Raw genomic sequence first — 14,078 nt, 5'->3', positions numbered from 1 at the left:
CGCCGCTCACAGCGGGGCTCCGTCGCACGGTTTGTGATGCAGGCAAATCAGAGATGGAATTAAAAGCCACACGGCGAGTAGGGAACCACAGCACCTTAGCAAACACCTGCCGTGCTCTCATTACTGAGAATTCCTTTGCTGTAAAGGCAGGAGTTAATCGCCTGGGATTTTTCTCCAGAGATAGATTTAGCTCTAGGAACAGCACAGTACTCACGGGGCTTCCAAGCAAACAGCCTATCAGAGCCCAGTAGTGCATCAGTCACTGCGGGCACACACCGTCCCGAGCCGTGTCACTGGCCTGCCGGGCTGCAAACGCTCCCAGCAGCACCACAAGTTGCACAAGTTGACGTTAAAACACCACAGAAGACAGGGAATACAGGCAGAAACACACAGGCAGAGATACGCACAGCCCCTCGAACGCCCGGGCTCTATTCAGGTCAGTGCGGAAAGCACAGCTACTTGCAGGTCGGCCCAGCACATGAATCCTTTCTAAGAAAGCTGCCCGACCCTGAGGATGCCTGGGATGCTGCGGGGACAAGGAGCGGGGGCAGCTACCAGCGCCCGCTCCAGCTCCATTAACGCAAAGGGAGCTCCCGGTTTGGAACAGAGAGATTTCTCCCTAATCCGATCAGCTGGGCAGACACACGGTCAGAAGCGCCGTCACCACGCAGCCCTTCCTCAAAACATTGCATAAGCACATTACAGATCCATTTCTTTAACGAGATCAGAACTCCGAATACAATAAGCCACGATCTGTATCAGAGCCCTCCCTAAATTCATCTCCAACTCCTCCTTCAAAGGGCAGAAGAACAGTCAGAAACGCACAGCGGTAGCTGCGGACCGAGGGGACGCGTGAAGCCGCAGCGTCTGCCTTTCCCCAGCAGAGCTCGTGTCCCCGTGCCACCAGTTGGCTCCCCGGCTGCCCGCCGCACGCTGCCAGGCTGCGCCTCCAACTTCCCCGCGCCGCCGAGTGACAGGTGACAGCGGGAGCGCCGCGCCTCGTGCTCTCATTAACGAATTAGGGGAGGAAATATCAATCTCCTTACCTTGAACTGACAGACGCAAGTCACGCTGTCTCCGATCCTCAAACACTCCCCATCGAATTTACAGGTGTTGGTGTCGCAGAGAAAGAGATCGTTTTCTCTGTCATCGTAACCTCGAATGCAAAGCGGAGGAAGATGTCAGCAGCGGGGAGCGACGGACGATTTCCTGCCGTCCTTCTCTGCCCTCGGTACCCCACTCCTTCGCCCGTTTCCCCCCTCTGTCTCCCCATCAGCCCTCGTTTCCCGCGCACTTTTTCCCCATCTCCCTTTCCTCGCACCACTGCGAACACAAGTCCCGATTCCTGCAGCCGCGACCGAACGAGCCGCGCTCCGCAGCTCCGCAGCCCCGCGCCGTTCCCGGGAGGAGCCCAGCGGCTCTCGGCTCCCCGACCCCCGCGCAGCGGCCGGACGCGGCCGGGACACGTCGGGCGCAGCTCGGAGCTCCCGCCGGACTCGGGCAGCCCGCAGCTCTGCCCGACGCCACGGCCGCGCGCGCCCGGCCCCGCTGGCTCCCCGGCGCTCTCACCGGAGCAGTTCCAGCCGGTGGGCGTCTGGCAGTCGCTCAGGGAGGTAGGGAAGGCCGCCAGCTTGTCGGGGCGGGCGAGCAGCAGCAGCGCGGCGGGCAGCAGCAGCCAGCAGCAGCAGTCGCACAGCGTCCAGCCGCCGCACTGCCGGGGCGCGGAGGGCTCCCAGGGCACCATGACTCCCTCCCTCAACTGTCCGCCGAGCCCCCGGGGCGCCGGGGACCGCTGGGCATCCCGGGGCCCCGGCCGGCGGCGGCGCGGCTCAGCGAGCGGCGAGCGGCGGAGCCCGGCGGGGCGGCGCGGGGCTGCGGGGGGCGGCGGCGGGGCGGGGAGCGGCTGCCATAGGGGCCGGGCGGCGGGGAGCGGGGGTTGGGCGCGGAGGGGCCGCCGCCGCGCAGCCGCCGCCGCCGCCGCCTGCCCCGCTCTGCCGCCCGCATCCCTCTGCGCGGGGGAAGCAGCGGGTCCCGGCCCGCCGCGTCACGTGCCGCCGCCGCCGCGCCCCCATTGGCCGAGCGGCGAGCGGGGAGCGGCGGGCGGGGCGGCGGAGCCCCGAGGCGGCGCCCGGGGCAGGGTCGGGGGGGGAGCGGGGGTACGCGCGCGCGCGCGCCCGCAGGTCTTGCCGTCGCCGGGGGCGGCCGCTGGGCGCGGGATGCGGGGCGGCCGCGCGGAGCGTGGACAGGAGCGGAGCGACGGGGAGCGCGGGGGGTGCTCGGCCGGGCCGCGGCGGCACGCCCCGCTGGAAAACTGCACCATCACGGCTGCGGGCACACCTCGGGGCGCGGCGGGCGGCGAGCGGGGCGTCTCAACGTCCCGCCGGCCGTCCCGCGGCGCGCGGTGCCGGCGGCTCGCGAGGAAGCACACCTTAGACCTTACGGGGAACGAGTGCCTGTCGGGTCCCTCTGCGCAGACGGCAGCGGAGCCCGCAGCGCGGCGCCGCCTCGTCCCGCAGCGCACCGCGCCTCCGCCCCGACCGAACTGCTGCGGCTGGGACGGGGCTGCAGCTGTGCATACAGCGCTGCTCTAGGTGTGCTAAAGTTGTGCGCACAGCGCTGTTATACGTGTGTGCAGAACCGCTGTAGGTATGCACGCAGCAGTGCTGTCGGTGCGTACAGCAGTGCTGCTGCTCGGCATCCCAGCAGCAGCTCCGCACGCTGTGTCAGGGAGCGTTCCAGGTTTGCAGAATTCCCATCTATTCCAAAGGCGCCGCAGATTTCCTGCATCCCCGTCCTGTCCGGCACAGCCACACCTGCTCCCCGTTAGGCCACCTGCAGCTGCCTGCATTGGCCCCTCTATGTGTCCATACTCCAAAAGCCTTCGCTACACTGAGGTGCACATCGGTCTGCATGCTCCTGCATGTGCTGCAGTGCTGCTGAAGATGCACACACGCTCCTGTTCCTCCCGTTTCCTACCAACTGACCAAGCCCTAAGAAGCACCTCGCATGCAGGCAATACTCCTTTTTACTGCCTGCTAGTGGCTGAACAGAATCTTCTCCTTCATCTTCTGCGGGTTCACAGAAATCTGCCAGCTGAGCAGATCGATTTTTTTTGTCTTTCCCTTCAGCACTTTATTTCACTTTTTTTTTTTTTTTTTTTTTTTTTTTTTTTTTTTTTTTGCCATGTCATTATTCCCTTTACTATCATATTCTATTTCCTTCTCACCTTCCCCTTTTGTATTTAACTTGCTGATTCTTTCTCACATCCATCATCTGTTGCTCGCTGAAGCACTCTCTGCCTTGTGCTTAAAGACCTCCATCCCAGCCGGGTGTGTGCCATCCCCCTGCCTGGCCCCTGTTTATAGACCAGTTTACCCAGCTAAGAAGGCAATGAGACCGTCGGGTCCTTCCTGACCTGCCTCTCCTGCCACTGCAGCTCCCACACAAGGAGAACCCTTAAGCACAGCAGCAGCAGCCCAGCTGCAGCCTGCCTTCTCCCCAGAGTGCCATATAGCACAGTGCTGCCCGGCTCTCTCGCACACAGCTCTGACTTACATTTGCCCTGCTTTATTTCCAGCCGCTCAGACAACAGGCTCTGTCTGCTGAGACAAAGGAGCCCCTCTATTTTTGTGCTTGTTTGCTGACTTTGGAAAATGGGAGCTCCACCAGAGGTCCTGTCATCGTCACAGTGCCGTGCTTGAACTGCAGACCTGACCCTGCCTGAAGGGCAGCCTGGTTAGGGCATGGTGCTAGTGGTTTTGCTGTGACTAACTGCTATTTTCCTCAGAAAGATTTTCCTTGTTGATATGAAGGCTTTACTTGTAAAACATTTTAATGATAAAGTTACATCTGCCAGACCCACGAGCCCTATTTCTCCATCACCCTCTCCAGCAATTTCTCCTGAGTTAAAGAGATTGCAACACAATTACCTTTCCATATACTTCCCAGCCCCGAATCAGGCATCCCTTTGCCCTTCTAATCCGGTGTTGCACACGCAATCACTTTGTAACGTGCTATTCCCAGCTGTGCCCCAGTGCTGTGGTTAGCTGATGCCTGGTGCTCCCATCACATCTCCCCACCACACAGAAACTACTTCTCATAAGCCATGCAGCCCATTTGCTGCCAAGCAGGCAGCTTACTGCTAGCATGATGGACAAGTTGCAGCTACCATAGTTTCCAAGATATTTTGGGGTCATGGCACCTGTGCCCTGGCTCCCTGTTCTCCAACTCAGAACCAAGTGCCACAGAGCAACAGCCATCAGTGTGGTTCCTTCTAGCTCCAAACATGTGGCTCCAGTGCAAGATAATGACTATGTAACAAGGGGAAATGACATCCTGAGTGTTAAAGCTATTACCCTTGGAGCTGTTTTGGGACCTGTGCAGCTTTTAGTTGCCTTTACCACAGAAAATGGGTAGATGAAAGGCCTCAGAGGCAGTACTGATACAGCGTCATCCAACACACATTGTCACACCAGACATACAGTGCTTGTAGGACATTGCTCCCAGATGAAAAGCAGCTGGTTGAGATGTTTCAAGTGCCCTGAAGGGCAGGGAGACCTGTGCCAGCCTGCAGCATGCTCCTCCAGCCCCTCATGGTCTGGGCCCGGACCAAGCTGCACCTATTGCCAGTCCCACATCGCACATCTGCAAGCACTGCCTTCTGTTGCTGTGCTTGGCAGGGAGACGACGTGTTACTGACAAGTTATGTAACCTGAGTTATTCACACTTGCATTGCATCTTGGCTGTGCTGCTTCTGGAAGCCTGCAGTCTCCCAGAAGTTTCCCAGAACTTGGGAGCAGCCAACTGGTGCAGAAGAGTGTAGCAAAACCTCCTCGGCAGTACAAGCTACGGGTATGCGAGACCTGTTCTCCTTATGCTCTGTCTACCCAAGGCTTTAAAGCTGAGTCCTTGTCTTTAAAGCACTGCATGTCTGAGGTCTCCCAAGGCCCTAGGACAATACTTTCATCAAGAATATTAACAAAAAAAGGCTTCTTTTTACAATACAGCTTATGTTCATCAACATTTTCTTCAAGTTGGTGCTAAGAGTACAGGACTTTGGTTCCATATCAGCTAAGAATGAATCCCTCCAAAGGACATTGTTAGCCTCTTCACCATTCACACTGTGTTTGTGAAACATGCAAATACAGAACTTAAAAAAGTCCCCTCTGCACGGTCCTTGAGAGGATAAGAGGCACTCTGCATGAGCAAACTACTGTAAGATACCTAGAAAACAGTGAGAAAAAATATATTACGTCAGAAAGAGAACTGACCAAGCAACACCCTAGCCAGCACCTACAAGAAGGGGACATAGACATCACCTATTTTCATTGGCAGTCTTTCTCAGCAAAAGGTGAGGTCTGATTCCAGTATGCAAAAATCCTACCTGAAATGGCTTGGGAGCCCAGTTCTCAGAAGGAGCAACCCAGAAGGAAAGGTGCGTGACGGATGTCACCTGCTCCGGCAGAAGAACAACAAAGGATGCACAACCTATATAGCCTCATGTATATGAAACTAGAGCTTTTCCCTCTTGGAAGAACATTTGCTTCAGGTTTGTGTATTTTCAGGTTTGGCTTGACCAAAAATTGGCAGACTTAGCCTTCACATGTGTTCCTGTCAGAAGTCTGTGAATCTCAAGTAGATTTTTTGATCGTCTACTTTTCACGTGTGCAGGAAAAGTGCACATGGGTGCACTCAGACACTTGCAGGTACTCTATGCCTATATGCTATCTTACAGATTTTACACAGCTTTCAGCTAAATCACATCTCTTAAAGTGAAGTATACCAGTCTTGCATATTACATGGATTTTTAATGCTCTGAGGGATCCTTTGGGTCTATAAACAAGAAGTAGATTACACTCATCTACATGCTGTCAAGACTGCTTTCCTCCCTACTTGTGAAAGAAACATGGCTCTCACACTTCACTTGATCTAGTGTGTAATCCAAGAACAATTCATGGCCAGCTATGAGAAAAGTGTGCTGTATTTTTCATTGTAATTAACCGCTTCAGAGGAAGACTCCTCATGTATAAAGATGAAGAGAGGTCTCAGCTTTCCTTGAAAGATGACTTGCCTTTCAGCAATGCGTCTCACACTTTGATTTTTGACTGAAACGTTCCGCTGCTTTGGTGACCTGTTATGCCAAAAAAGCTGTCTTGTGTTATGCTTTACTTTTAACTCAGCGTTCTGGCACACGCCAAGAAAAAGAACAAAGTATCACAGTGTATACTGGAACAGCATTTCGTGCTGCTCCACAGATGAAATTGATGTCAGGAAAAATTGCACAAAGGGCATGGAAAATATGAATAAATGCTGAGGTCCTTTTACCTTCAGTTTTAAATAGAAGGATTGAAAGGCACAGATGATAAAGATTTATGCATCCATTTACAGTCCATTCTGGAGTTTTAACATTTCATGCAGCTTGTAGGAAGGAGTGTATTATTTATGTAAAGCCATAGTTATTCAGCAGTGTTTATTCCTGAAGAGCAACAGAACACCTTCAGTGGAGAAAAAGAAATTCATAACTCTGGTTGACTACCAGGGCTAACCAACTTAGCTCTCCTATTTTTCAACTGATTTACAAAGAGTCTTGCTCCTACATGCGCCTTTGTAGCACTAGACATTTTGCTGCCAGCAGCAGACTTCACCCCTTTCTCTTTCCAGCCACCTTGCTCATTGGAACTACAGAGGTTGGGTTTGATTTTTGCTGTTGTTGATTTGTTGTTGTGGCTTTTTTTTCTCCTAGCAGTGACTCAAACTGTCTAAATGACAAAGAAAAACAATCTGGAGACATACAGCAGAACTTTCAAACAACATTTCTCAGTCAACTGAGTTGTAGCTGTAGCTCCTGTGAAGATGAGTCTTGAAGAAGTTAAATTCAGCTCACCTTAAGTGACTGTAGTGTATCCTCTTCCTACCTAGGTATGATTCCTTCTGACCACCAAGGGGAGTTAATAGTTTAACCAAACAAATCCCAGGTCTTGTTCAATGCTGGCAGTGTTGCCAACAGAAGCACCTGAACTATGTGTCTATCTGCGGAGGTCTGAGAGCCAGATAGATGTATGAGCCAATCCTTTCAGTAGATCCTAGAGGATGGGCAGACAGGACCGCTCAAGAGTTGAGCAGATCAGGTCCAATGGAGGAGGAGTACTGTTTCCTTTGAGATAGACATCACTGCTGAAGTCTTATAGAAGACACTACACACTGTGATGAAAAACTTCATATGGGTCCTCAGACATAGAGTAGGAGAGACATAGAGTAGGAGATCCAAGTAAGACCATGGTGGAGGTTTCCTTATAACCCTGCAGGCAGCTGGAAGTTGTGTCTGCTCAGGACAAGGCTGGGACAAGGGATAGTATCTGTATGTTTAATAGCTGCTGATAGATTGTCTTCCCATGAATTTCCCATGAACCATACAGCCATATGGCATCCAGGAGGACCTGTGGCCACGAGCCTCGAGTCCTGTGTGAGAGGATACTCTCTTAAACCTGGCTAACATCATTTGATACTCCTATTTCATGCATTATGAAGCAGCAAACAACCTTTTCATATTCAGCACCTTGTGCCAGCCCATATCTGTAAGCCCTGTTCCATGTCTCCCCATGTACTGCTAAATCATTCTAACAGACAACAGCCTGACCGTGCTGCCTTCTGCATATGGATGCAGATCTAGCATCAGTGTCCCTCCTTAGGAGAAGTGCCAACAGGCAATGTCTGATTGCTGTGTGCACTGCCAGTGAGCATCACCCCCTGCCACGATAGCAGAGCACATGGTGTGGGTACCCAGAGACAATGTCGTCTGTCACACGCAAGGCTTTTGGGAGCAAAGGGCACTTGTATGCCCCAGGCAAGTGTCAAGAAATGAATGAATGTGGACTTCAGTTCAGCCACAACGGTATGGTACAGTGCCAAACTGACCAAGTGGCAGCGTGGTTCCTTGCACTAAGCAGTGAAAAGTTGATGGGCAGCCTTCAGCTGGCTGATAGCAGATGAGAGGGTGAAGGGTCACAGGGGAATTCCTGATTGGTCTTGGGAATTGGTATCGATGAGAATTAATGCAAAAGAAAAATCTTTAGACATGGAAAATGCTAGGACTCTTGAAGGATTAGTCTAAAAAGGATTCTTACCAGGATCAGACATCAATATCCTTAGGAAATTGTTATACGTATATACTCATGCATAGAAATCCAAAACGTAGGCCTTATAAAATCTGATTCCATAGGTGAGAAGAAAAAGGCCCAGAGAGATGCAGTTCTGACAGAACGATCACTGGGAGCCATCACATGTATATTTAACTTCACTTTACAATGAAACAAAACAGCAGTAACGGAGAAACATTGTTGAAACAAGAAAACATTTCACTTCTTATCATGTAATTAATTTTTTATTCAAAATGTCATTGCTTGAGTATGATAGAAACATTTTTTATGATCAGTCAGCCAAAAGTATTATTTAGAAATGATTTGAAAGCCTACCAACTCAAAACAGTGAAAAATGCAAATGAAGGCGCTCTGCTACCTAAAACATTGATGCCAAACAATATAAATGGTAACTTCTTCAAAAAAAAAAAAGACTGCTAAAGTACATCAAGTAGAGCTCTGTGATAATAAAGAGAACCTTGCTGCCTTAAATGGGAACCTTAATAGCTTCCATTTAAAGAAAGGGGCATTACAGCCCTAGATACCACTCCTACCTACTCTGAAAATGACAGCACAGTGATTTTCTGAGGTCTGTGATGGACATAAACAGAAAGTATCCTGCCTAACCCGTGAAAATAAAACTGCCTTTTGTATCATTGCTCTTGTGATAGCCATGAAGTTACGCTTCCCTCTCTTCAGCCTCTCCACTGTTTTTCCCTCTGCTGAAGGTCTCCGTCTTTGTTGATCCTGCCCCACTCCCAGCACTTCTCCCACGAGGTTCTGAGGGACATCACACACCACGCTGTTCAATGGTTCCCAGCTTTCTTTTGCTTCATAAAATGTGCTACAAGTTTGGAGCAAGGTAGCTACCATTATTATTATTGATCGCTGTGCAGGAGCAATACGGAATCACAGAATTGGAGGGGTTAGAAGGGACCTCTGGAAATTAAGTTCAACCCCCCTGCTAAAACAGGTTCCCTACAGTAGGTCACACAAGAAAATGTTCAGTTTGGTCTTGAATAGGGGTCAGCCCTATTCATGCTGGACAGTCCTTTTAATGGCTCCTGTACAAACCCCTGGTCAGCAAGGTGAGCTGTTACAAGATGCCACTTGTGTCTAAGGTCCTCTAAGAGTTCTACACGAGGCTGACTGATGTACCGCTGACCAACCATTCAAATAAATGCCCAATAATTTGAATTTGTAGACTGGGTTTATTTGTTTGTTTGTTTGTTTTGTTTCTTTCTTTCTTTCTTTTAGCTTACCTAAGAGGCAAAAATCAGATCTAAAGCAATGGCAGAGAGCAATCGGTCCCATGGTCAGCATCAGCTGTGATCCCACTGTGAGGTTGGACAGGGCAGGGAGGTATAAAGGTCTCAGAGCCCCCATGCAGATGATTTATGAGGCTAGGCTGCTTCAAACAGATCTTATTTATGTCACGGCAGGAAGATGCAAAATCTGCTGCATTCCAGCTCTGTAACTGAGGAGGGTTTGTGAATGTGTAATCCGTGGATAACAGATAAGGTGCCAGTAGATGGCTCTCAAGATATGAGGCCCATGGCTCACATAGGACTGAGACAACTTCTTGGCTATTGAGTAATAGCTGCTTTTGCTGCATGGCAGGAAGTAAAAAGAAAAAAACACAAGGGAAGATGAGAAGACAGAGACTGCATGAAAAGGAGGCATTTTCTATCCAGGCCTGCTCAAAAATATCAGAGCTCTAAGCTTAGCTATTTGTAATGATTCAGGCAAAAAATGCTAACCTTTTTAGTAAAGCGTGATTGAAATTCTCCTTTAATTCTTTAAGTGAGATTTAGGGGCAGTTCAAGCAGATTGGAAATAGCTGGGAGAATACTTTCACAGTACCCCTGTTTCTCTGCAAGAAGAATTGTTGCCAGCCCCAGCAGAGTAATGCAGTAAGTTACATTTTCTTAACTAAATAGCAGAGTGGTGTCTAATTAGAGTTGATTTTTTTTTATGAACTAACACCCTTAAGGGAAGGGAGTCCACAAGGGAAGCTCATAGTTTGCAATTCTACAGAGGTTTGAAATGAATTTTTAGTACTGTGTGAGTAACGTAAGCAGTATGTAGTTACAATTTTTCATGAGGGGAGAGGAAATGGTGAGAATCTGTACAACATACTTTTATTCAGACCATAGTGTACAAACTAGAAATTCTGCTTGAAAATATATCCCATTTTTAAAATTAAATTTGTCTCTGTCTATGCTTCAAATGCTCATTTTCCATGTAGCATGTACTAAGGCCTACGCCGTCCCACTGAGATGTATTTTCCTGGTCAGCGACCCCAGTCTATATTTATTATACTCCTTCTGTTTCCTGGTTTCATGGCAGGGACAACTGGAGTGATTGCTGACTAAATAATTAGCCAAGGGAACTCTTTCTCTCTATGTATCTGTACTCATTAGACGAGTGGGAAAACGTAACTTGCTTTCATAATCTCTTTCCCTATAGGTACCTGGCACTTTCTGGGAGCGAAGTAGGGAGAAAATGTAATTGCTAAAAGCTCGCACACTCATTATTAGACTAATGATACCTTTTCCTCTCAATCTTGCCTGATAAAGGCAGCTACAGAACTGAAGGCATAAAGCTACTGCTTGCCATTATAACAGAAAGGAGAAATGCAGGTTTCCAATATTCCCAGTATTCCCCACCACCTCCCCCCCCCCCCCCTCATAACACAATACCGCAGCATTATATAATAAAATAATGTGGTAAAATAATACAGTGACATTATCATGCACAGCCCCAAGTCAAATAAGGATGAAGGCTCAAGGCACACCCTGACATTGCCCAGCATTAGGAATCCCTTATCCCCTTATCCTTAACCTAGGACCTGTTTTCCTTCTGGGACCCCTGCAGAGAGAGTCTGTGTCCTCGGGAGGGACAAGAGTTCCTAATTTCAGGCCTTGTTCACACGCGCATCTCTTTCCTTTGCCCTCCCTATTGCACTCTCACCATGGACTGCAAAGGGAATTTAAGGAAGGTAATTGGGTTAAGTTGCTCAGGTAAGTTTGGTGTCTAGCCCGATTTGTCTAGACTATTAAAAAACGAGGATGAACTTTAGCTGAGAAGTTGGGCTGAGCTGGGACCAAATTGCCTTGTTTTGGTTTCTGCACTTCTGCTTTTTACAGAAGATGAATGTCACTCACCCCGTGATGCTTCTCAAACCTGCAGGGAACTCTGCCCTCAGGTTTAAGTGAGAACTGCTGAACTTAGAGTACAACAGTGTAAATTACCAGTACATCCCTGAACTACCACCTTTAGCATATGAATAGACGTACCATAAGCTTTGGGAATCGTGTGAAAAAGATTCCATTCTTCCACAAGATTCTAATTTCTATTTTTTCCAACACTCCTCCTATGTGAGGAGCTGGAGAATGGTATCAGCACTGGGAGAAAGTTTTATGACATCCCGGTTCCACTGAAATCAGTGTGAAGTAGTCGTTATTTTAGTTAGCTGGAATTTCTTTCATCAGCTTTTGTGTCTAATATAGTCACTCCTTAATCTACATACTATTATCTCCTTATGAACTATGGGGAATCCAGCACCCATTTCTTTTTATGAAGTCACTAGAAACTATGGAAGCAAAGTTCACCTTGAGGCATTGAAGACAAAGTGGTTCTTCTGCAAATTTGGAATATCTATTGAATTCACAGCTCTCCCTCCAGATTTCTTCAGGTTTTGGTGAGGGGTAGTGGGAATTTTTGAACAGAAATTCAATAGAATGGAAATGCAGAGCTTCACTCATCATGCTTCTAATTTTATGAATCCATGCCCTGATTCAATCTGCCATTCCGAACATCTGGTGCATCTCGAAAAGAAGATTCTTTCACGTGGAGTCTCGTTCCTGATTTCGTCAGCTATTATTTATTATACCGGTTGGGCTTTAGAAGGGATTGATGAAACAGTGTGGATAATCTAAAAAATAGACTTAATCTAAAACTAATGCAAACTGCGCAGCGTAGGAGATTTAGAAAAGCTTACTTAACAGTCAAGCAAAACCCTTTCATTTATCTTGGTACTTCCGAATCTAGCTCTGGACAGATACTGGACCACAAGTCAAAAATTAAAAGAGTGCTTTCCAAGTGACCAGAAGGCAGAGATTCTGCACGCGAACCTGCTTTGCACAAACCTTGCGCAAAACACCGAGGGGTCAGAGTGTTTTGAACCCAGGGCATTGTCCAGTGCCTGCCCCACTCAGTCTTCTGACCCTCTCCACGTCAGCATGCCGCAGTTACAGAGCTGCACGGTGGCATCGGGAAATTTCAGCCTTTGTTTTGAGAGCAGTGCCTATTAACCACACTTAACCCCAAAGCATCTTTTTTAATTTAAATAGCGGTTGCCTTAATGGCTTACTGCCTGAAATGCGTTCTTTGATGCTGAGGCATAAAGCTCTCCAACTGTGCACGATCCCATGTAAGGCGCCTGTTAACGCTACCTGCTGGCACAAACTGTGTTTGGGAGAAGGGAAGGTGATTAGCACCTCCTAAACTCAGTCCAAACAGGAAGCTAAAACAAGCTGGGGTGGGTGTGAACATACATACATACAAAATGCTTTAGTGTCGTGTATCTTCAGAGTAGAGATAACGATGGCTACAAAAAAGAGGAAGAAAGTGATCATTTTGGGGTCAGGCAAATATTGTTTGAATACAGTAATTTGTTAGCTTGCTTTTTTTTTAGGGCTAACCTTTGCAAACAGTTTGCTCTCCACTAGCAGTGCACTGCTTTGCAATAACAAGAGGCCCTTCTGCATCAGGCTGGGCTCCCAGCCCCGAGCAGCAGTGGCCAGAACTTTGGGATGTGCGAGAGGCTGCACAGGAGAAATGGAGGCAGGGGCATTGCTTATCAGAATAGCCCCTGCTGAAGCAGATGCTCTTCTGCGTCCTGTAAGTGGTCTGTTTGGTAAAGGACATCAGACAGAGAAGAAGTGAGATTTCTGGAAAATGTACGAAGTGAAAGCAAAATTACAGCGCTGCTGTAGATAGTGACAAAGCATGAAGATACATCAGCATTAAGTAAATAGCTAGCTTGGGGTTTTCAATTGCAATTACCACACACACGCTCTGCTTCTAATACCTAGGAGACCCATAGCGCATTACAGAATTTTGTTAATTACTAAGTAAGTGAAGAAAGAGAGAAAAAAAATACTGCGTTCGAAATATATATTGTGTATTGATTTAGAGAATTGTAATTTAGGTTTAATAATTTATCATTCCTCTTAACAGGCTGGGCAGTATTTTATAAAAAGTAATGAAGCCTTAGGAAAACAGAGGAAATCACTATAGCCTCTGATACTTGATCTCTGCTGAGAAATGAGAAGGAGTGGCTTGTCTTCCCCTTGCCCTATTTATAAAATGTGCAGCTTGGCAAAGAGTAGATTAGCAAGATTACAGACTTTTCTTTGGTGTTATTTATCATGCAACAGTGGACAAAATAGTAACTGGTGTTCGATGTTAAGAGAGTCTTCACAGGTAATACCCACAGGAAGTAATCACAGCAGCACTCAAAACGATCACAATCATTGTCCCATCAATTTGAGCAGTTCAAACCAGCAGAAGTTGCTTGGCTCATAGAATGATAATGAGATTGCTGTTGCTGGAAAAGCAGAGCCTCTCCAGCCCTTGTTTCTGCTAGTTCAGAGCAAGGACCATTGGCTCACATGTTACCAGAGGAACAATCACAAGAAAACTACCTTGTAATAAGAAATTATTTAACACTGTTGCAGCACATGCACACATCTGCAGTCTTAGGTTCTTTTCAGTATATGTGTCCTTTTATGCTACATAATTTCTGGGAAAAAAGCTTCATGAACTTCAAGCAAACACTAGCTGCAAAGTGCTGCATATGCTTTGTTGGTAGACACACTGTTTCCAATGCTCATTTTCATTATTTTTATTTCTCATTTTCAGTACTTGTAACTGCTG

General features: G+C 48.1%; 1 protein-coding gene across 2 annotated transcripts in view; it reads right to left on the bottom strand.

Annotated features, from left to right (window-relative positions):
- TMEFF2 (transmembrane protein with EGF like and two follistatin like domains 2) overlaps positions 1 to 1,824 on the bottom strand; it is a 107,920-nt gene extending 106,096 nt beyond the window's left edge. Inside the window, exons 1-2 of one of the 2 annotated variants that reach the window (XM_052675665.1) lie at positions 1,570 to 1,824; positions 1,047 to 1,156 (exon numbers count right to left, since the gene is read on the bottom strand). In XM_052675665.1, the coding sequence (XP_052531625.1) occupies positions 1,047 to 1,156; positions 1,570 to 1,744 (285 nt within the window). In that variant the 5' untranslated portion in view covers positions 1,745 to 1,824. The remainder of the gene's footprint in view (positions 1 to 1,046; positions 1,157 to 1,569) is intronic. The other variant, XM_052675666.1, reaches the window with a different exon arrangement.
- Between the last annotated feature and the right edge of the window lie 12,254 nt (positions 1,825 to 14,078).

Source organism: Tympanuchus pallidicinctus, unplaced genomic scaffold (genome assembly GCF_026119805.1).
Source record: "Tympanuchus pallidicinctus isolate F22 unplaced genomic scaffold, pur_lepc_1.0 scaffold15, whole genome shotgun sequence".
Lineage (NCBI taxonomy): Eukaryota > Metazoa > Chordata > Aves > Galliformes > Phasianidae > Tympanuchus > Tympanuchus pallidicinctus.
Note: the sequence above shows the minus strand (reverse complement) of the source record. Positions and strands in the feature narration are given on the sequence as shown.